General features: G+C 40.8%; 1 protein-coding gene across 3 annotated transcripts in view; it reads right to left on the reverse strand.

The window, feature by feature from the left end:
• The window catches only part of LPCAT1 (lysophosphatidylcholine acyltransferase 1), a 59,070-nt gene extending 39,743 nt beyond the window's left edge, over nt 1-19,327 (reverse strand). For 2 of the 3 annotated variants that reach the window (XM_065667788.1, XM_065667787.1), the window contains exons 1-5: nt 19,013-19,327; nt 12,277-12,419; nt 10,529-10,743; nt 2,111-2,223; nt 666-726 (exon numbers count right to left, since the gene is read on the reverse strand). In XM_065667788.1, the coding sequence (XP_065523860.1) occupies nt 666-726; nt 2,111-2,223; nt 10,529-10,743; nt 12,277-12,419; nt 19,013-19,129 (649 nt within the window). In that variant the 5' untranslated portion in view covers nt 19,130-19,327. The other variant, XM_065667789.1, reaches the window with a different exon arrangement.
• Between the last annotated feature and the right edge of the window lie 5,332 nt (nt 19,328-24,659).

Genomic DNA, 24,659 nt, shown 5'->3' on the forward strand with positions numbered 1-24,659 from the left:
TAAACATTGGTGGTTCACTACAGTACTGGCATGTCTCCCTGATGCAACTGCAGTTTACACCTGCAACAACCTTCAGAGTTATACCCTCTCCTAATATGATAAGCTAAAGGACTAACTGGAAAGAGCTTAGAATGTGAATGCTAAGTTAAAAAATATTATAAGAAATGATAGCCTCTGTAACAGCGGTATACTGGCAAGATTCTTATGCCTTCTTCACCAGAATGCAGCTCAGCAGAAGAGAGGAATCAACCACATACAACACAGCAACAAATGCTGCAGCAGCCTGAAATAGATACACACTGATACCTTAAAGCTTTATAGTGTATTTTAATGCTGCATGACAGACCCAAAATAGGAAATGGAGGGGGCAAGAGAAAGAAAAAAAGACAACCACAAACAAAATCCCAGTAAGAAACAGTACTCCTCCAGCTCATATGCATCTCAGAAGCCAAGGGAAAAAAAAAAAATCTGAATTATCTGTTTTGCTCAACAGTGGAACTCAATCCTTTCTTAGCATCAGAAAATTTCTATTCCCATTCTACCCTACTGCAAGATTTTTAACTCAACTTCTGCAACAGCAAGAAAATTACAATGCAAGTGGTATTTCAGAAAATGAAGATACAAGAACATTCTGTAGAGAACAGCGAAATGAGTATCATACCTACCAGGCTTGAATGTAATTAGACAGGATCGGTTTGTGCAAGTGCCCTCTGGGAATATCATTATCTTGAAGTAAAAGAAAAATTGACTTTTAAGAACTATTTCAGTGTGGATTTATTTATAAACACATCTTTTCAAAGCTAACATTAACTGAGTACAGTAAAAAAGTTTCATAGCAAAACAGTTCAGAGTTAAAAAAAAATAGTGCTCAACAAAGTCAAAGTTCTCTCTTAATAGCGGAAACATTTTTCTTTATCTGTGATTTTTGCCTTTTTCTTGACCTCCGATAATAATTCTGTTCCATTGGAACACTGACAGTGACCAGAAACACTTGTGAGTCCAAGAGAAATTTGGTGCTGCTCAAATTAGCATATTCTGTTCTGCACCAAAACAAAATTCCTTCTCCCAAGCTACCTGCTTACAGGGTAAGAAAAGGAAGACTTATTTTCTTTTTGCTTTTACTGCTTGGTATGTGTACAGATGTCAGAATGACAAAGGCTGAAAATACCTAAACAGAATTCTAACAAGTTGAACTGAATTCGGAGGGTAGACTGTAAAAAAATAATAAAAAAAAAAAAAATAAAAATTTTGGACAGCAAAAAGCCAAGAACTGCTGAAATTTTGTGAATAAAAAGACATTTAAAGGAAATATACATTACAAGGCGACAAAATAATGAACCAGAATTAACATTACTAGTTTTATTGCCCACTCTGGTACTAGCTTGATAGATATTCTGCAAATCACTTCAGTTCTGCAACACAGTTACTTCATCTGTAAGTAAGATTATCTGCTTTGAAATCTATTGAAAGTCATGATGTGAAAGCTACATATCACCTTTTTGTCACACAGTTTATAACTTTTAATGCTGTTTACAATACTTTTGTAGACCACTATGACAGTTGCTATGACATTCATCCTGTATCTTTATCTCAAAAATTCACAGGAAGAATGCTTCAAATCGAAAATAGCTCCGAGCCACTTATTTTGGACCACATGATGAAAGCATTGCTAACAGAGGTGTACTCCAGTTATTGGAACATCTGAATTGCTTGTGCTGTCTTGGCCAATATCACATCTCCAAAAAATGACAGTATGCCAAAATACTGAGAATGGTAAGAACACACAATACTCCCCCGACAGGTATTCTCCTGAGCACCTGACTATCTTCCTCTTAGAGAACTTACCATTATCACAGCAGGTTTAGAATGACTTAATAGAGCTGTTTGTCCATGTACTTACCAGCCAGTCTCCCCTTGAAACATACTGCAATGAGAAGCCAGTGTTTTGTATAGATAAGAATCTTCTATCTTCTAGAAAGGATGGGGTGGGGGGTGGAAATCCTATCCCTCACAAGCCATCTGAAGCCTCCCACAAGTTTAAAAGTAAACTGCATATCCAAAGCCTGGAAATACCAAATTCCATCTGTCACACAGTAGTAGTATACAGTACCTGTGGCCATTTACCACCAGACTGAGCACGCCTCTTTATTTCTTCAACAGTTTTCCTCCGAGAATCCTGGTCTGACCGAGATACAAACACTGGTCGGATGTATCTGATTAGAGCTGAAGAGGAAGGAAAACAAAACCAGCCTTTATTTCCCCTTCGTTTGAAAAATATTTCCTCCCGTCCCAGTAGTCCTCTGAACAAAGTTTTGGTACAAGAACATAACCACTTTACTATATTATACTGCAAACTGAAATACTCAGCTGAATTATTGCAGTTTTATTGAGACATTTTCACAAATTCCTGTAAGGAAAACCATTTTCATAATTTTGGCAATTTCTACTTGTTCAAGTTTTAATAGACCAATACACATACATCACAGATAATTTAAAATATGACTGTATATATTACACGTAGCTTTTTGCAACAAATCAGCTGTGCTTGACTATAGGCCATTTCCTCCTACCACAAAAGTCACAAAAAATCTATAGAGACATATGTTGCTGGGTTGGGAGTGTCTATGCAAGTGCTTCCAAAACACATTCTCTGAATCAAACTCCTGCTATCTTTAGAGCTTTTGTCTTCTATGACAGCTCAAATTCACTGAAAATACATCAAAGATACTCCAGACACAGTTTAAGTTATCTTTTTGATATCAGCATCATCAAAAGAAAAACCATGCTTATTTCCTAAGCCATCACCTGCATGCCTCTTCCTCATACTAGGTATCTGGCATACTCTTCTTGGCTTGGTGGGAAACCTCTTATATATAGCGAGACACAAAACAAGCGTGAACAAGAATCAGATATCAATCCACACTATGCTCTCCATGCAAATCTGTCACAAGGACACCAAGGCCCACTTAGAAAATAAATACCATATACAACTCTTTCACGGTGTCAAAAAGCACTACAAGGGAAGCATCTTCAAGTATACTACTTCATGCTTTTATTTAAGCAGGCTGTCTTCAAATACCTTTTCATCATTTTTGTGTCTTGCAAATATATTCAAAGGTTCAAGAGTCACTAAATAATTAACTATTCTATTTGCCTAAAAAAATATAAAATACAGCTTTCATTTTTCCAACCACCACACAGGATGAGCTCAGTGACACTAGTTGCATAATCTTCTTTAGTCAAGGACAGATTTGTTGCATTAATGGATCAGCAGTGCTTAAAGTGTGAAGAATAAAAAGTGCAAGAAATTAAGAGTCCTGTTCTCAGCAAAAGCTGCTGGTTCTGGTGTTACTTCATTGGCAGTTCAGCCAGCAACTCATCAAAATCCTACTATGGTTCTGTGAAACCTATCTATCACACTTTACAGTAAATTCCAAACATTCAGCCAGCCTCTGAAGTGCTGCTTTTATCCCACAAGCTGCTGAAGCTTAGGAGATAGTGTATCAGAGAAAAGTTATCATGTTCTTGCACTTTTCCCTACATGCCCATATGATATCCATAGAACAATGCTCGCTAAGGGAGCAAAGATCATCATGGATCAGCTGGGGTTTCTGCTGTGGGAAGGTAAAACAAAAAAAACCCAAAAACACCACATACAAAAAACTAGAAAAAAAACAAACCAAACTAAAAACAGGACAAGGGATAAAATATGTGAAAGAAATCATACTTGGTTTCATAGAACCACAGAATCAACCAGGCTGGAAAAGATCTTAAAGATGCTCAAGTCCAACCTTTACCCCAGGATTGCCATGCGCACCACTAAAGCAGGTCACTGAGGGCCTCACCTGCACGTTTTGTCCACTTTCAGGGACGGTGATTCCACCACTTTCCTGGGAGGCTTCTTCCAATGCCTGACCACCCTTTCAGTGAAGAATTTTTCTTCCTAATACCCATAGCTGTTTGTTTTCTTAGTGATGCTAGTCCTGAGTTTCCCCTACCACTGCAAATTACTATTCTATAGTAAAACCAGCATTACCAAGTAAAAGAAAGCAAAAAAAAATTCAAACATCCACAGCCTTCACCCTGAAGTTTCTTTCACATTAGGCCCATATGATGGAATTCAGGCCAAAGACTGCAGAAGATAATTTCAGAGCTCTGAAGCCTTTATCCAAGTATATGCTGCAAGCAGTCTGCTTTATAATACATGAAATTAAGGAAGCAGATAGATTTTACATAGGGCAGTATGACCAAAACATGAGCCTATAGACAACTCACCAATTTGGAGTCTCTAACCACTAATGTAATCTGTATCTGAGAACCAGGAAGGCAAGCATTGTTAACCTGGAAGCTTTACTCTTACAACCTTCCCAAAAAGCAAGCTACTGCAGTGTTACCAAGCCCCAAAAAAATCAACCACACGGCATGTTCTCTTACAAATGGATGCCACCACAAACAGCAACACACCCACATGCAAAGAAAAACTATTACAGTATGCTTAAACAGAAGAGACAACTGAAAGCTTGGTTTCCTATGGATTTGTTCTGCCTCGGTGAGTTGTATGATATAAAATAGGCTTCAAGGCAAGTTTGTTTCTTTTCTCCTGGTTCAGACACTATTTTCATGCAGCCTGTAGACCTTATATCTTTTAAACCATCAGCTTTCTTTCAAATATGTATGAAGCCATCACTGTTTCAGCCCAGCACATCAAAATTTTATATAAGCACCTTGTCTATTAAGCTAAGCTTACTTCCTTCAGGATCAGACTAAAAAGCTGACAGAAATTTCAGCATTATACAGCAACTTAAGATCCTACAAGACACCAACTACCAGACCCTTAGTGGTGAAGTACAATAATTCAAGTGAAATTGAAACTCGCGTCATTAGTAAGAAGCTGAAAAAGTACATACCAAGGAAAGGATAGCTCTGTACTTGCCTTTCCTCATACACTCCTTTCATAACCATGTTTTAAAACAGAGCATAAGGCTGCACAGATCCTTACTCTCACCATGTATTTTCATGTTCAGTAAATAAAGACAATAATCTGAAAATTCAAAGGCTGTACCAAGTTGATCTGTGCAAGAAATAGTCAGAAGCAGGGCCAAGAGTTTGTAAAGAGAAACTGAGAAACACACCAGATAGGTGGACAAGCTGAGGCTGCAGTCAGAAATTGAGTCGTAACATAGGGAGCTCTAGAGACAGTACTGTAAAGCAGTATGTAAGGCAAGGAATGAGCTGGACTACAGCAAAGTCAGACTAGGAGCAAAAAGCAGCATGCATGAAAACACTTCAGACAGCTGGCATACTGAGCTACTAAAGGAAACAAGCAAAATTGTGCAATATGCTTAACAAATACAACATAATCTTAACCTTCTCTGCTTGTCAATGTAAGTGACCATCCTTAAACTATAAATTCTAGTGGGCAGAAAACCCCTCAGTTCACAAAATTGACCTTGCCAGTGTCATTATTCCAGCTTTTTCTCTAGCACTGTTAGTTCTACTTGATGTAGTCACTCTCATCCCGTTTCAGCTGCATTACAAGTGCTCCTGAAGACAGGCGACATGCTGTACTTCATCTTCTTAGGCAGGTGCCCGCAATTTAAACAGTACCACCAGTAATTCATCAAAACCTCTGCCTTGCAGGGCAGCCAGAACGCCACAGACACACTAACCAACAGAAAGTTGCTCTAGCATGAAACAGTATGTTTTAAAGAAGCCTGCAAAAATTCAGTATTGCTTTAATTAATTGCAGGGTGGCAGCTCCAACTGATTTCTGAACAGTAACTCCCATGCAATCATTTCAAGTACCAGCTGATGCATAAGCAAAAAGTGTTCCTTTCTGATGAGATGAACACATACAACTGCTGTCAATGGACTTCTCAGAATAATGGGCTTGGGAGGATAAGGGGGAGGAGGTATTTCACCTGCCTATTTCCAGGCAAATGTGGGTGAGGAAGCCTCATTTCAAATCAAGACATGAAGTGCTATTTATATAAGAACGTATTGCAACAAACCATTTAAATTATGCTTGACAGTTACAGTCATACAGAGTAAAGCTACACTGGCACCACCACCACCGGTCTATAAGGTATCAGAGAACACAAAGCAACAGAATGGTAACGTGGCACTGAATACAGTACTAAAAACGTATCCATACACACATTTTTGAGTAATGGGAAGTTACATTTTCACCACTGTAGAATGAGAGTGATAGCTGAACATGAAGCTTTCTCTTGGCCTCTCCCTAAAACACAAAACCCCATCACCTACATTCCTCTGATACACTGAGATGGCAACCTATAAAGCCAGCATGAACGGGGTGGACTGCTGGAGGATTAGCTTGCATACAGAACTGATGAGTACAGAATTTGGCATATTTTGAGTTCCAAGATGAAAACATACCCAGCTACCACAGCATAAATAATTCTGAGTTACTTATTTCTTGTCTTTTAGTCATGATTCTCTAGAAATGCCTATAAAGCACTTTCAGAAGGTGAGCTTAAGCAAAAAAATGGTAAGTTTGAGATGTGGGGAAAAAAAACACCCACAAAAGAATTGATAGTTTTTACAGCACAGTATGATTCTCCCCGTTTCCTCTGTAGCGCTTCTGTATTCTGCCAAGTAAAAATGACCTCTTTGCCATTTATACACTTAAGGTAACATATCCCCCCCATTCATTTCACAGGTACCAAGGTTCCTCTCTTTTTTCAGAGGGTGAAGTTTCACATGTCAAGAAGCAGCCGATTTAAACTTCAAGCACATCACCTTAAATTTAGTTTTTAAAAATTCAGACCACTGAGGATATGGTCTGAATCACAAAAGTTGTCAATAAATTTGATTTCACGGGGATTTTGTCAGACAAATCCTTTTTCCTTCTTATCGAAGTATTTCTGCAGTAGCACCAACCACTTGAGCAATGAAAAGTAACTTTTACCCAGGTTGCTTTACCAGCCAAAAAAAAAAAGATAGTGAAGTGTAACTATCCAGAAATTATGCAAATAGTTTGTCCTGACTCGACATGGGGTCCAGAAGACAAAACAGGAAAGTTTAAGGACCTGTGCTGATGAAAGAACTGATCTAACTTGTTCAGCCAATGTAAAGTGCAATGGATTCCTGGATGTCACCTTCGTTGGGCTGCACACTTTACATTAAAGTGGCGCAGTGAACTTCACATTTCCAACCTACCAAAACTCTGGAAAGTAATTGTGTAGCATACATACATGTCCTTCTTCAACATTGCGGTGATGTGCTCTGTCTGTTCTTGCATTCTCTACTTCATTTTCTTTAATATTGACCACTAACTGCAGAAGTCATAACTCCTCCGTCAGATCAAAAGAGCATTTTTTAATACGGTTTTTCTTTCTTTTTTTTTTCTCTCCCTACAATGAACAAAGTTGTCTGACAAAGTCACAAGACTTAAGTCTGCTTCCAAAATTGGCCTTTGTGGTCCAGGAGAGCTGCCTTTAAGTCACAAAGCACAAGAATAGTCAAACACACTTGTGGAGTATTTCCATGAAAAACAGGCTTTCAATCAACTGGACTTAAAAGCAGACCAAAAGCTTAATATTCCATGACTGGCAAACTAAGGGTACAATAATAATAACACAGGCAGCTGCTCCAGAAACCTATTAAAATACTTCTGAAACCAATCTTGGTAACCAATTCACAATCAGATCTTTTTGTGCCTGTTATAGCACCTGATCCCTCTGGCACACAATGTACAGTGTCTTGATAAACATTGCCATTACATCAAAAAGACAACTTGTCTACATCATGTTTGGATATTCTGGATGAAGATCTACTCTCCACTTAAAGTCCTCATCCTTGGAAATTATCTTTGGATATCTTCCGCTGATACATTTTTTCTATGCTGAATTCTGCTCAGAGTTAAATGAATGTATTTTATCCAAAACTCCCCAGAAGATTCTGAATGACCATTAACGAGACTCAATCATGAAATCACAAGGTTAGAATTATTAATGGCTGGCTCCAAGACTTCACTGGAGATCCTACAACAAGTCTGCAAGATTTACAAAACTGAAGAACATAACCAATTCTGACCACTGTGGGGGAAGTTCTAGATGAATGTCTAGTGTTGACAATTCACCACACACCCCAAGAAAAACATGACCACCTTTTCACAGACAGCATAAAGAGAAATACCACTGGTCCAATTGCATGAAATATGTTTTGTGTGTGTGTGTGTGTGCGCGCATGTGTGTGTGTAGAGAAGTGTAAATAAGTACACTGGAATTAAAATACTAGATCAAAGGAGGAGAGCATGGTCAGTACCAACTACTTCACAGAAAACCTCTTTTAAGCAGTAAAAGAAAATATCTCAACTTGACTCCATGGACAGCTTTCACTAAATTTTAAGCCAAAGTAGTCACTACAGTCATCACTCACTTTTCTGTTAAGGTCTATTTATTTTAATAACACAAACTGCTGTAATCAATGTTGCTCATAAAAAAAGCACTCCTCTAAACCAAAAAAAATCCCTAATGTTTTTGTACTCCAAATCCCAGCTATAATGTTTGCCATACCCTCACCTTCATGGCATTTTTCTGAACCCCTCATACGGGACTTCATAATTTTTGTGGCTGCCTGACATAAAGTGAATCAGCTATATAGGACAAAATGCTCATTTACTTGGATTTACTCTATATTCTGGTAATATTCCATCAAATCAGTGTGTGCAGTTTTCTGGGTTTTCTGTTTTTCTGTAACTGGTTTTAGTCACAAAATAAAAATAATTTTTTAATGGACAAAATCAAATAAAATTTAAAAATAAAAATAAAATAAAAAATAAAATAAATATTAAAAAATTAACTTAAAGTCTAGACTTCTAAGTTAAATTTTAAAGGACTCAATTGAATTAGGTGTATGGGAAATAGTTTGAACTACTCAATATGTATCATTTGTGCTACATTCAGTGTAACTACAACCTGCATGTCCCTACAGATACTCCTCAGATTTTCCTGCTAGTCCCCACCGAATCTATTACACGGAATAGTTAAGCAGCTATTATAGCATTATGTCAAATGCCATTCTGCCATTTTGTCATATTTCAGTAACACAACATGGTCTGGAGCTACCTCATTTACCTTGGGTCCTCCAAACAGCTGCAAGTAAAGGAGAGCTCCACATGGACTACTTTATTTTGCTAAGCCAGCAATTATTTAACAGTCAATTGAGCTGGGAGGAAAGAAGATAAATCTGCCCCTGCTTTTATGGCTGGACTGCTTCTCCAAGCCCAAGTTGGCCTGGGTACACCTATACTAAACAGGAGTGTCAACATACCATCTCATAACAGTACCTTCTTTAAGTAGGAAGAGTTTAATTTCTTTTTGTTTTCACACTATGCTTATTTGCAGGCATTTGTATTTATTCGTTCCTACATGCCTTCACCCTTCTTGTTAAAAGGATCTATTCATTTTTACACAGAGTTTTCACTGCCACGAAATTTCACTAAACTGTTCCGGCCTGAATTTTACCTAATGCAGAGAGACCTTTACACCAAGAGATTCCATACACAAAGCTTCCAGGTGTAACCACTCACCATATGCGACCATGTCTCAGTTTCTGGTTTTGAACCTGTCCTTAAAACTATTACTGTTTAATGAAATTTTAGGAGGATGTCAACACCAACAGCCTGATTCCACTTAGTTGCAAGGTTAGTCAGAGCTTTTGTTTAGACTTTTAAACAGTACCTACTCAAGGCCGAAGTAAGAACTTTTGTCCTTTTTATACTACCCTTAAAATCTACATAACGGGACACAGGAAGATCCTTTCAACTCTGATGGTCCCTCAATACAACATGGTGGATTTCTCCAAAATGTTGCCACACAGGCTTTGATTAGAAGCCTACAAGCCTAAAAGCTTACACATTTTTTGGAACAACTGTACCAAAAAAATCAGAGGCCTTTCTCAAGCCTTTGTAACAATCTACACTGACAATTCCAAAGATAGTATTCAAACACTACTGACCTGGGCATCTGCATTTCTTGTGACTAAATCTGAGTGTGCAATAATCCGCTCTTGCTCATCTCTCACACCATGCCTAAAGCAAGCTTATTGATGCACGAAGGATTAGCAGCACTCCCTCAAGACAAGACACCATTGAGAGCAGACAACATTCCTAAAACACATTTCTGGGATGGCGCCCTGACTTGCGCCAAGAAAGAAGCCTTGGCATGCTTCCTCTCTAGCCTAACCCTTTGCTTCCATAGTCCCATCCTCACTTGCTTTTCTATTTGTCAGGCCTTAGAACATTACACTTTCACTGCGAATGTAACCATGAGTTCTGTAGGATTGTTCTGACTTCATACAATGATTCGCCTTTGGAGAAAAAAAAACCCAACAAAACACATCCCTCCCAATTCTTTCTATTGGCATTCAAAGTAAACCAGTGAAAAAGTCACCACATACTATGGCCTGAAAAACAAAGTAAATGTTGCTTTCCCATACATAACCAGCGAACCTCCTAAGTAATCATTTTTAATTGTTCTTGAAAAATTATCTACCAACTTACTTCCCCAAACAGGAATATCTTTACTTTCTGCTTTCATCACAATGGAGGCGAAGGTCATAGTTACTGGAATAGCATCAAAGTAGGAAGAATGGGGAGCCACAGTTAATATTGCTGCTTCTCCTGGCAACGCCCGTCTGCCTTTTACACTTATCCAGTGGAATCCACCAGCAAGCCACATCATTCTCATGATTGCTTTCAGCAAAATATCCACTATCCTGTAAAGAGTTGAAAAAAAGAGTTATACTGCCACAAGAATACCTTAACAAAGGAAAAGAAAAATGTTACATAAAAACTTCATAAGCATGAAATAAGTGCAGATAGGATATGCTGCTCAAACAGAGCAGGAACACTACACAGACTTCTGTTTCCTCTTTCTCAGCAGGTTTAAGACCACTTTTATGGTAAGAAGCCTTTTAATTTCAATTCATGCCTGAATATTAATGTGTTTTAATCACAGTAAGATTGGCATTTATCACTAAACTAATTTTGATTCAAACTAAGACTGCTGAGTTTCTTCTATACCATGTTTAATAATGCTTTCTAGTAACATTGAAAAAAAAGCTTTTGTAAACTCAGTCCTGAAAAATGCTATTAGGATATTGCTAGAATGCAACAACCCTGATTCCTGGGTTCAGGTTCACCCAAACAAAACACTGCAGAAATGTAGGGAAGAGATTACCAAACAGAGGGACGCTTACAGAACATACCCTGGAGCTTTGGAAATATTTTACCTTCTTCCCTTTTCCCCATCTCCTCAAGTGGTTTTTTTCGTTTGTTTTGTGGTGGGTTGGTTGGTTTGTTTTTTGATGGGGTTTTGTTTGCTTGTTTTTTTTAACTGATAGTCGTGAAAAGAGAAGCATTTACTTTGAGCCCACAGAGTGCCAAAACCAAACACTACAAATTGTTACGCTCACAGGGGCTGGAGGCTGGAGAGCAGGGTGACACAGAAACTGGATTAAATGGGGGAGGGACAATCTAAAAAGCTTCAAAATAACTCTATGGAAGGTTGATTGCAGTCTATTCTTCCTTTAGATATTATACTGATAGGATTCCAAATGAAATGCAAAGTGACATGTCTCTGTGGTTCTCAAACTCCTTCCCTCCTGTGATGCAAAATAGAATCAGCTTCCCTGATGGTAATACCAGCTCCTAATTTTAAAGTTCTCTACAGAAGAGAGGTGATACGCGCCTTTCTTACTCCTCAAATGGCAGTTTTCATGGATGGGTGAACACTATCATACATTCTACCTTAATTAGCTTTCCAATATCAAAATGAGCACAGACTTATTAATAAGCACCAAAGCATGGGGCATGCCCTCAGAATCAACAGAAGTTCTGTCAATTTGTCGCAGGGCAGCAGTAAATGGGGTGAAGCAGTTTAAAACAACAATTTAGAATATGAAATCTGGGCACATTCCATAGTGTCACTCTTCATAACAGGAAGTTGACATTACAGAAATAATTGAAATTGAAGGATGCCACAATGATGCTTTGCACTACATCCTCAATAAAGAGGCCAATGATGATCAGTTTTTCTCCCTGTAATTCTTTTATCTCCTGGTATATGAAACAGTTGAGGTATTTTTAGTTTCCCATCCAAGGAGTGTTTAAATAGTAATTCTTATAGTTTTCTTCCAAAGAGAAAAGCAGGTCTGTAGGACAGACGTCAGGTATTTCCAATGTTCTCTTTTTCAAGCCGCCGAACTAAATAATGATTCTCTCAGTATTTCACCGTATCAGTGACTCACTTTCGCCACCAGGAGAGGGGCTTTTCAAGCACTTGCTCATCAGGTCCCATTGAAGCAATGAATGCAAAAGGCCAGGCCAGCAACATCATAAAAGCAGCAAAAAAGAGTCGGATAGGAAACAGAGTCAGGGTCATGAAGGCAATCTGCAAAATGAAAAAAAAAAAAAAATTAAAAGAAAAAAAAGCATTATTGTAACACGATCCTAGACTGAATCTCAACAGCGACTCCTGGAAACTGATTTAACTTAAAAATGTTTAAACCAGCAGAATATGCTTCAATTCCAAACAAATAATTGTAGTGTATGTGTAACAATTTTAGATTCACCAATCTTAATTGTAGTTGAAACACCACACACTCTTTAAAGCTAATGAAGTTGTAGTTTTCCATGCTTCTTCAGACCCTATGTTTGTCAGTGAATATATCTGCATGCTCTTCCCTTTCTGCAGCCTCACACTTGGTAAATATTTAGCATGGGTGTGTTATAAATCTTACTGCACCATAGAGAAGTTGGTCCACCACAGCAGCTCCCAGTCAGTGACGTGCATTACTTCAGAAGAGCGCATTGACACAGCAATACAGGAATCAACCTGGAAAACTCTTCCATGACTGAGCAGGCACCTGTTCCTCTGCAATAGGTTCTTGGAACCAGAAGCTGTGGGGAACCACAGTGTGGAGCACAGTGCAGAGACCTCTGAACAAACATCCAGACACATAGTATGAGTTTCAGCTACAGGTCTGTTCTAACAGGCACAACCCCCTGGAAAGCAGAGGTCTTCAAGAAGTTATCCTTCCCTGGGAAGCCATAGTGAACATAGTTTCTTCTCCACCTCCTCCCAGTGCTCTAGCTCTCAGAGCCCTTTCCCAGCCAGTCAGCCCTCTGCCTCCAACTCTAGTGAAAAACATGTCATGTTGGAACTTCTCCCACAGTCTCTTGACAAATTGTTCCAGAAACAGGGCCTTTCCTGATCTGGAGTTGTTCCCAACTGTCCTCCGGAAAACACAGCTTAGCTACTACGCATGCAACAATTCACCTAGCCCAGGACACAGCTCCAGGAGCCAAGAGTTCCCTGTTTCTCACTCAAGGGACAGGAAGAAAGGAAAAAAAAAATCCCTTCAAGTGGAGGAGGGTACAGCTCTGGATGACTGTCTAAGGGAGAGATGGAACCGGAAACTAAAGTAGACTGAGGTAGCACCAATGTTCCTGAAGCTGTACAACAGAGGCTAGCAGAAGATGAAGATGACACTATGAAAAATAAGGACCATATAAAGAATAAACTCAAAAGGAAATATACTGCATATTCACAGTTGTACCAGATGAGGCAGAAAAACTCTTTTGAGCACCACAATGGCTGGGTGCCATTGATGAGTAATGAGGCGTAAGGTGCTGTCTCATGTTGTGCTTGATCTGATGCATCTCCAGGCTGCTGTGGAACGCATTATTCATATTCTTTCCCTAATGCAGATCTAGTCATCATGCAGCTCAGTTTCCCATTGATCAGTTCCTGCTTCCTCTCACTTCTCAAAACAGCTCAATAACCAATTCAACCTGTAGCTGCACATCTCTGTAAATCTAGGGTAGAGGCAGAGAACACACAGCAGGAGAAAAGCCTAAGCTACCAGCCCATTACAATGTTAGATTTTACAGTGATGGTTCCAACTGGTACCATCATCTTATAACCATGGCCTCACTCCCTGAAAGCAGTCCCTTGATGGGCTGCTCCAATTTTGCAGAATTGAAAGAAGGAATTTCTTTCTTAGATAGGCTAATTTCCCAGATTAATCAGTACAACTTCCTGAAGTGCAGTGCTCAGATGAGCACTGAAGTCATACCAACTCGTGCAACCCACATCCATAGACAAGACCACCATGACTTGCAGGAAACAGGGAAGCATTCCTCTGCAAACTGGAGAAGAGAGCAGCTGCCTTCTAAATTTGTAAAATGAGAAAGACCAGCTGTCAAGGAAAAAGGGAAACAAAATGCAGGTGAAGACACAGTCCTCTGCAATTCACACCCTCTCCCTTCCACTTCTTCAAGTCTCCTCCTATACCAGGGCAGGGCTGAATGGCAAGTGACTGGTGATGAGCCATTCAGTCCTTCATACCTTTGTAGCAATTCCTTATATCAAGATGACATTAGAGCTACATCATAGAACTGGAGCAGTAGTTGCATGCATAAGGTCAGAAAAGCTGGTATAAATGTGCAGAACAGACCTCTTGGTCTTCTGTGTCCAGAGACAGCAGTTGGAGCAATGGACAGCAAGAAGCAGTTCCAGCAAAACAGGTGTAACATCTGGCTGTGACACCAGCCTCTTTTTTAGCAGGCGGTCATGAAGTACCTATCCACACCTTTAGAAGACTAGGAATCAACATCTGAAATGCAGTTCAGTCTACATCTACATTCAGACACCTTCCAGGGTAAGAAAGCTGTAACACCGACATACACTGTCAGAAAAATGAAGATCCTGTCCCTGCTGACCACTGTGAAAGATCAGAATGCAGGAGATACACACTCCTGGTCTGACCTTGTCCAGGCATTTCTGTGATTGCATCTCTACATATTTAGGACATTCACCCAAACATGTTTTCTGTTAAAATTAGAAATTCTATCTGGTAATAACTCACATCTAAACACCCATGTTTTGAATACATTAAAACAAACCCTAAAGGTCCATCTGGAGCGGTACCTTATGAGGTTTAGCTCATGACCAATTTTCTCAAGAGGGGTTTGACTACAGGTCATTTAACATTTGCTGGTCTACAGGATCCTACTTAGTTTTCGGAAGTGGCAGCAGATGCTGTGAAAGACTCAAAGAAGACAGCAGGAAGGGAGAGGGTGGTCTTACAGCTTGTAACAGAAGGCTGCCCTGGGAAATTGTACTCCACTCTTCTGTCAAAACTTAAACTTAAACTAAATAGGTATTGTATGTTCTCCTCATATAGAGGCTCTGCATTCAGATTTGAGTTTGAACTTACAATTGAAGTACAAAATATGAACTTAAATCCTTTTTAAGTTCTCCAGCATATCAGGTCATACATATCTAAGCACTGAACAAGAGAATCACAGAGCACCCTTGTCTCCTCTTCCTTTATGTCTCTATTTCCTGGCTTGAAAGTCAGTATCATACCTCTTATGCACAAAGAAACTGAAAGAATGCATCTTTGGAATTAGTAATACAGTGAAAGACATTATTAAAATCAGCTTATTCACAACAAATTTTCCATTACTAACTACAAATTAATGGTTACATATTGAACAAAAAACAGAATAACAAACTGCACATGTAGCATGGTAAAGGTTTCGAATTTTCTTTTAAATATGTCAGATAGAGACTACATCTTGCCCACACTTTCACTTCCTCACTATTATCATTCTTATAGCCTCAATTCACCAAAGATGGCACTGAAGGAGCTAGGAATTCATCCCTCAACAATTCTCTTATTACCTACTTTCCCACTCTGCAAGTTCCCCAATTGGCATGATCATGGAGATAAAATACCAGAGTAGAAAGTTTCATGTGCAACTAAGCCAATCTAACAGATCATTGCTGCTGAAGAGCATGGTCCTGTTCACTGTTCCCCCAATCCTCCCCCTGAGTCAGCTCAAGCACTATCCGAGCTTGCAAGGAGCCAGTACAGCTCATTAGAGTGAAGAAAAGCAATCCCAGCAAAGAAAACAATCAGAATACAGAAAACCACAACAATATGCTGGTTTAATGAGACAAATCAGCTCACCAAGGCACCAAAGGAACACCAGCACTGGTGTAATAAAAGGACCATAAACATTAGAAGAATGGAAAATGGCATTGTATTTTTAAGCGGCAGAGAAACAAACCTACAAACACTTTGTGATTAACTCCAGTAATGCTTCTGCCTGTTCTGCAGAGATAACTAGAATCAAGAGCTTTGACTTACATGCTAAGTGACCAGAAGATGATGAGGATGAACCAAATTCATGGCTAATGAAATCACATCTGTCTCTTTCAGAAAGGGTATTGTTATTATAGTACTGAAATAAAATGGGTAGCTGCAAGAATGATCCCCACTGACACCCTCTGATCAGAGTAAAATAGCCATTATACCTACAGGAAGCATGAGACTCAGGTCTCAAAGAGCCTTATTGCTTTTACACTCCTGTTATCTCCCCGCTTTTATAAAGTCAATAAAAGATGATGTGAACAATTCCTTGGCACTCAAATGGATTTTTGTTGTTATTCTTCTTTGCAGTTGTTTTGTCCTCTGCATTTTTTTTTCCCCACTCCCAGAGTCTTAGGCTAAAATGCACTAAAATGCATTAAAATGCATTTACTGTGAATTATATTAATGAGTAAAAAAACCTAACCTACCCTATTGGAGAGTGCAGGACGAGGGAAAGATGAGGAGGTACTGAAGATAATGGGACTATCAGACAGACAAAGCAGCCTTGTCTCCCACTCCCCTGTGCTCACCAAACTCTTCGCATACCTCCAGTCCCCACATTTCTAACCTTCTGCAATAAGCTTTGCAATCCCAGAACTCACCCCTGTTAGATTCACAGGGGAGACAGAAAAACCTGTGACACAGTATGTGCCTACAGCTGAACAGAAAGTGAGTTCAGCTGTAATACTTGATACCAAATCCTCAGTAAAAGGCCGAGACTGCATGGAAGAGAACACACACTGCTGTGATTCACTGTAAAGCAGCCTCCCCATTCAAGAAGTCTCCCTTTCTGGGAGAGAAGCATTTCTCAGAAGTGGAAGCATTCCACAGCTCTTCAACAGCCTCTGTGTCAAGCACAACTTCTAATCAGTGAAGAGGTTAGGAGAGCATGATTAAGGAACAGAAGAAAATCTGACACAGTTCTGTATGTCAGCTTGTGTGCTTTTTCCTCAAAGGAAACTGCAAAAATATGACTGCAAGAGAGGCTGGGTTGAAGAACTCCGTGCCACTGCACATCTAAAAAGCAAGACCAAGCCATGCTGTAATAAAAACTACAAGAGTTTTACCACGCTGTAAAAAAACTACAGAGCTTTAAACACATCTTACAGTTTTTTATTGAAAATAACATTTTTGAAATACAGTGTCAAAGCTCATGTCTCATATAGACATTCAGGGAAGCCCACACAGAAGGCAGAAGTCACTTTGCTGGTGAAGCAGCTAAAGGGTCTTTTAGGACTAAACAGATGAGCAATGCTAGTAGCTCCTATGAAATTCAACACTGCGAAAACTGTGAAAGCAGCACTCTGCCCTCTCAACAGTGTATTTAAGACTCCTTCCAAACAAGCAAGTAGAAAGCTACATTAAAAGATACATTAACACTGCAAAACAAAACACAGTTATTGTTACAATTAGATACAATCCCAGTCCATATGAAAGCATGGTATCTTTGCTTCTCTCTGGTCCCTGTAAGACTTCTACCTCATTAATTACTTAGAAGCATGACTTAAGGAACAACGTAAGATTACACTGAAAAGAAATCATTACAACTATGCGATTTATTGAGGAAGCTCTAGGTATAAATTGAACAAGGCAGATGGCACAAACCTTTTCTCCCTTCTCCCATTCAAACCACATTTGTCAGTAACCACTAAACGCATACCAGGAAACCTGATTTAGAAAAGTAAAAGCCTTTTCACTGGAGTCTACTATGAATTCCTTGGCTGCCAGATACTTAACATGAGGCACATTCCAATGTTTTGTATGTCAGGCCAGACATGTCTTGTGTTAAGTCTCTGGACAGCAACAGGACAATGTAACAATCAACTTCACTGAGAATGTAGATTAAATTGAAGTTGGATCTAAAGCCCTTTGATTGGAGAGGTTCAGTATTAGTGGATCTTAATTTCCATGAAGGCTGTTAGGCCCCCAAAACAACAGCTTTAAGGAACTGAAGCGTTAAGGGATGAAAGTAATAAAAATGGCCCTTATTAAGTGAGCCTTTGACGGCATTTCTTCATCCAGCAAGTGACCCAGATCTTACCGACAGCCTAAGACAAGGGCCATGCACTCTGAATATCCAGCCACCTACTGCTCATCACACAAGGCAACTGAGGCAGAGACATGGAGGAAGAAACAAACCAGCTAACAAACAAGAAGCCACACAACTGCAAATTTACATTTTAATACCAGTTCCCGTCAGCTTACAGCTACCTATACAATGGGTGAATTACGCCGCAAGGATCATTTACCCAGGGGCCAAACTTCAGAAGCGCGGGATGCCATGGCCCAAGCATACCTTAACTTGACGCTGGGAAAAGAGGGCCTCCAGAGCGCTGTTCCCCTACCCCCATTAAAGTAAAAACCACCCAAACAACCCCCACCCCGACAAACAAAAACCACCAAAAAACCCCAAACCAGCAGCAACAAACCCAGAAAGCCAACAAAACACGACACAAAACCATGTAAAAAAAAAAAAAAGAAGATACGTGGTTTATTTTCAATTGTTTAAAGCAGGCGGCGGCGCACAAGTTCAGAGCACGCCCTGCGAGAGGCGGGCGCCGGCCCCGGGAGCCCCCGCGCCCCACGGCCACCCGCAGCCGGCGCCCGCCCCGGGCACCGCACCACGCTGCTCCCGCCCGCCGCAGCCCTCACAAGCCCGGCTTGCGGGCAAGCACGCACACACACACACACACACACACCGCTTTTCCCCGGTCTCACAAAGCGCCGGCGGCAGGATGGGTGCCCCCGCCCGCCGCGGGGTACGAGCGGAAGGCGGCGGCGGGGAGGGGGCTGAGGGAGGGCAGGCCCTGCGCGCCCCTACCTTGGCTTTATCCAGGGGGCTGAGGCGCAGCTGGTGCACGAAGGGGCTCCGCGGCGGCGGCCCGCGCTCCCGGCTGCCGGCCACGCAGCATCCCCGGCCGCGGCTGCTCAACTTCATGGCGGGGCAGGGCTAGGCGCGGCGCAGCGCGGCCCAAGACGGCAGAGGGAGCGGACGCCGCACAGCGACCGCTAGTCCCCGAGTAGCGGCAGCGGAGAAGGAAGGAGGCAGGCGAGCACCGGCAGCCAGCTCACTCGCCACTAGACACCGGCCCCCGCCCTCCTGGGCGCTCCGCGCATGCGCGCTGCGCGCCGGCTACAGCGGCGCGGTTGGGCCGGCGTTTCCGCGTCGGGCTGGTGGAGGGGTCGCAGCGTAGTATGCGCGCTGTGTGTGCGCGCTGTGTGTGCGCGCTCGCCCACCCTCCCTCCGTCCGGCCGTTCCTCTCACGGCATGCTGGGGGCCGGTCTCTCCCGCTGTGCCCCCTGAGCCGTGGGGGGACCATGGTCCCCGTCCCTACTAGCGGGCGGCCGCGAGGGGAGCCCCGTGTTAGGGTGGCGGAGGGGGAGCCAGCGGCCTGGGGCTGCACCTCTGTCAGATGCAACTGCTGCGCGTGGGGCAGGTGAGGGGAGCTTGAAAGACGCCAAAGGGAAGTAAAAAGTGTTGAGGGGAGTCTGGCCGAGGTGGAGGTAGGTCTTAGATGCTGGAGCAGTAACGACACGGCCGTCGATAATACTGAATGAAGATCTCTGCCGCACCTGGATGAAGCAAGGTGTACTCGCATCGCCTCTTGTTTGTAGGGTCTGTGGGGAGTCTTCTCTTCCAAGCACTCTTAGGTGGTTTGTAATGAAGAGTCTGGCTAATTTGCACTCTGGGATCTTGGCAGAGTTGGCGAAGGAAGTAGCTAAGCATGGGGTTTAATAAATCTTTATTGAGAAATAAAAGAGCACTTGTGCTCTACCCATTGTCAAAAGATCAAGCAGAATGACCTGTACAGTTCTTGACTGTTTAACATCAACCACAAGCAGAACAGTGGAAAAAAAATGCGAGCCATTTGATAAATACATAACATACCCTTAATCATCTCACAGGTCTTATAAAACAGGTCTGATAGCCTTGTTCAGTGACGCTCAAAGGTAAATTGATAAAAGTAACTGCAAAAAATTCATGACGACAGTTGCTAATCATTAAGCTTAAAAATGTAAAATCGTCTCTGGGTCCATATATCCTTCGAATGGCTAATGCTATTAAATAATGTGTTGAACAGATACAAGGTTTCTGACTTGAAAAATTAGAAAAATTTCAGAGGTTAACTGTCATCGTATTGGGGGTTCCAAGGTTTTGCAGGCGCAGCAACTTTAAAGATTTTTACCAAAGATCCAAAATAAACTCGTTGTTAATAAAATCCATAGGTGTGCTAAATGGTAACTACTGTGAGAGCAACTGCAGTGTCATCTGGACAGCTCAGTGAAATTAACACTTTCACACAAGCTTTTGCAGCCAGATGCATATATATTTCCAAGAATACAAGCCATACCTTCGGAATGAGAGCTTATGTTTTGGAAAAGATGGTCTGAAAACAGTTGCAAGCAAACTATTATGATAAAGTCCCAGTGCCGTTGTGTCCAGGGTGACTGTTGGACTTACTACCAGGATTGGTGTACAGGAAATCTGTTACTGTATGTGTTGATGAGAATGGTACTAGAATAAAGTGTGTAGCTCAGACATTAAAGATCAGGTGGTGCTGGACAGTCCTGGAGCAAACTTCTTAATACATTAAAAAAGCTACATCAATTTAATTTGTCAAAAAAGATCTGCAAGAGATGGCTTTACTGCAGTGTTCAAATTCCTTCCAGAGGAAAAAGTACCACATGGCAAAGCTTTTTACAATGGCAGGAAATTTGTAGAGCAAGAATCGGTGGTCAGGAGCTAACTTACTGCAAATGATAAATGATGGTTTAATGATAAACAAGCTCCTTGTTTCAGTTTGGGACTAGTGATAAGACTTCCTGGCCCGCAGTCAGAGTATGTGATCCAGTGATCCCTTTTAACCTTAAACCCTCTAAAGCATTTTAGCTGCATTCCAGATGATTGGGCTGCTTTCTCGTTTTCTCCCTCTCCAGTGACTTCAAGCCATATGAGGCTGATTTCAATAATAAACGACAGATTACTTGAAGAATGAAGCAGAGACTCCCTCCAACAGGGCCCGCATGCCACGTAGCCAGGGAGGAGTTCACTGTAGCTCCCCATAGGGATCTGCTTTCTCATGAATCTCTCCCATGGGAGGGCTCCAGCACACACACTCATTCCCTGACTGGTAGGGATAGGACATAAAGTGCGATGAGGGTATTGAAGATGTTCAGCTGTAGGATGCAAGCAGGCTTCTTCAGTTCTAGCAGTTGTTAGTTTTCTAAAGTCAGCTTCCAAAAATGATCTAACATTATTATTAGCCACATAAGAGATTTTGGTATTTGTAGCATCTTCCACAATTGTAAAATCAAGTGGATCATTAGACACCTGGGTGCCTGCTCCTTTAGCTCTTAAACCTTCACTGTTAGGGTAGCTGTGCTCTATTATTGAGTGTACAAGCAGTATTCTAATTTTTTATTACTTCTATCATGGGTTCCTTAATTTCTAATTACCACATGTGTACCAACTGAAAGAGGTTCCAGGAGACTCTGTAGTTTTAAAGGACTCATTTGTTGGGTAAGAATAATGTTCCATTATTTCTAATTGGTGGCCGTCTTCTAGGTTATTTTAGAGTCCATGAACTATTTGGAGGTTAAGAGGTGCTTCCCTGGATTTTGTTTCTCATTTGTTTTCTTTAAAATTCTGCTGTGATCTGTATAACTTAAGAGAGGTCACTTAAAATGCACAGCCATTTGCAGAAATATATTTCCCCACCTCTGCAGTCCCTTTAATCTGCAAGTGTAAGAAGATGGAACTAAGCCCTGTTTCTTGTGAAAGAAAATTCACCAGTGAAGGCAGGAGCCGAGCGTGAGCCCTGGAATAGGGGCAATTCTGTGGCAGAGCTTGAATGGGAAAGGCAGGCTGTGAGTCTGCAAACAAACCGGTTTGTCATGTGATAAACAGAGGGGTGAAGGGGCCAGCCCACATGGCAGGGCAGAATAAGCCACATGTACAGGATGCTACTGCTTTCTGTGCAGTGAACTGGAAAGTTTATTTGGATCCTTGCAGGGACACATGATGAAACTTGCTCCTGGAATGTTATTATATGACCCTGAGAAGGTGGGGGTAAGACTCTGCAAGCATGCATAAATAAAGGGGAGTATTGTATTCTTATAACATATAGCTTAATCATTTTAAAATATGTTGTCTTCCTTTTTCGGGTTAATTTGAATTAAGATGTACTTGAGTAAGTACATCTATAGTATTGCGGTTTGACTGCTACTTTTTTGTGCAAAGCACAAAAGAGCCCAGTGATGGTGCTGGCAAGGTTGGCATATGCTACGTAGCTCATCTAATAAGGATTTACAAGGACATAAGGAGAAGTGATGAATTTCTTGCAGGATTTATGGAAGCTACCTTGCTCCATGAGAGGAGAAAATGTGTGATACATTATGTTGGATGTAAGTGTATTATGATAAAATTGGAAAAAGAAATGCTGAAGCTGCCTATCATGAGAATAAATTGCAGTAAGCTCTCAAATAATCTCCTCAGGGAAACTGTGGAACCTGAAACCATTAAAATGAGGCTGCACAAACATGTAAGTGCCATTCTACCCTGGTGTGCAAAAGCTCTAATTGGTCCTTTCTGTCATTTGTTGGTATGATTTATAGGGAGCTGTACAAATAAGAGGACTCATGTATAAAAAATGTACAAATATTAATTATGAAATATGCTTCTGTGAACCTTGAAGTAGGAAACAGAGTATTCAGTATTTAACAGCTAAACTGAAGTGGTTTTCTCTAAATCAAAGAAACATTTGTAAAAAGTAAATATGTTGACCACAGCACTGAACTTTATTAAAAAAAAAAAAATAAGCTGTTGCCTAGCAAAAGTCCTTGCTTTGATTTTTATGATGGTCCTTGACCTTGATGGCCATTTGGCAGAATCAGCTTATACCTGTTCAAGACCAATTCAGGTTCATCTCCACCCTTTAAACAACTTTTCTACAGTTGATTTCACATATTCTGTAGGGGTTTTTTGTGGGTTTGGTTTTTTTTTTAAATTTCTTACCTTTTCCCTTATGACTCCCATTGCATGTTTCTTCAGTGTTTAAACCAGGAAAGGTTTTAAAAATATTTGGAAAAACAAAATTTCTGTGAAGAGAAAATAAAATAAGTTCATGTTAAATTATTAGCTGTAGTACAGATTTAGCAATGAAAATGTGCTCACGTTTTTCTTCTGATTTGTGAGGAAATGCAGAATCCATCTGACTTCCTTGAGTCAGGAAAGGAATGGCTGGAGTTAGTGGCCAGTCTGTGGGAAGAACAGCAGTTTCTTGTTATGGTAGTGCTGTATTACCTTTGATGTGTTAGCCTGAAAAAGCAAGAGGCCTTTGTGATGGAAAAAAAAAAAAAAAGATGAGACCTCCCTCATTCAGGAATTTGTAGGAAACGAGGTATAATTCAGGGTGTTCAAGAAATAATTGTTAATATGTACGTTTTACCTCAGAACATAACTTGCACATAACCTTGTGTTTAGCAATTGCAAACAAACTTGCAGGTTCCCACCTGAGGGTGGCCTCTCAGTACTGGACTGGGAGAAGGCACATGTGTTTGATGTCACTGAGTTTTTGCCGGGTGTTGAGCAGTCTGCACTTACTGTACAAACCCTGCCCCTACACACCACTGGAAATACCCAGCATTATGAGAGAATTCTCCCTCAGGAGCTGTGCATGCTTATTCCATCCTTCCCCAGTTGTTGAAAAGAAATTTTGAGCAAGTGGAGCCTTGCTCATCTTTTTCAAAGGCTGAGCCAAGACTGTGGAACAAATTGCTCTAGGATCTGAGATCTGACTCATACTTGATCCTTCGATCAAGAGTATCCCAGTTAACCTTGTGGATTTTATTTCTCCCTTACTGTTCTTAGACTGAAACTGAGGCCATAGGAGTTCTGGTAATATCTCACTGACCTTTAAATGTATTGGTTCTTAGAGATGGTTCAGACCTAGACTGAACTCCCCTCAGTTCTTCGTTGAAAAACCACATCCTTGTAAATGGCCACACACACAAGATACATGAAGGTGAATATAGAGCACAAATAAACACTAGGTACAAATTAAAGTAGCAATTTTTTTGGTGATTTACTATGCTTGTGGCCCCCTATATCTGCGTTCATTCCTTTTTCATCTTCATACACCTTCTTCCTATTCTTTGAATGTCTTAACTAAAAATGCTATGTTTGTAGTCCCAACAGAAAAGAGTGATCCTAAGGAAATGAAACAGCCTCTCTCTGGCATAAGATAATATTGAAAGATAGGGAATGAAATCCTTGAATTATTTTCTGTGATTTTTCATGTACATCTGTGGTTTGCAAGTAGAATATGAAAGCCCATCAAATTCTACAGATATACTTACCCTTGAAAGAAGCAAATTTTCTCTGCCCATATTTAAAGCCTGTCCCCAGGTATGCAGCAGCTAAAGCTCCATATGACTGTCATGGTAATTTCTGCAAGTCGTAATGCTAA

The sequence above is a fragment of the Lathamus discolor genome, chromosome 2, assembly GCF_037157495.1.
Source record: "Lathamus discolor isolate bLatDis1 chromosome 2, bLatDis1.hap1, whole genome shotgun sequence".
Lineage (NCBI taxonomy): Eukaryota > Metazoa > Chordata > Aves > Psittaciformes > Psittacidae > Lathamus > Lathamus discolor.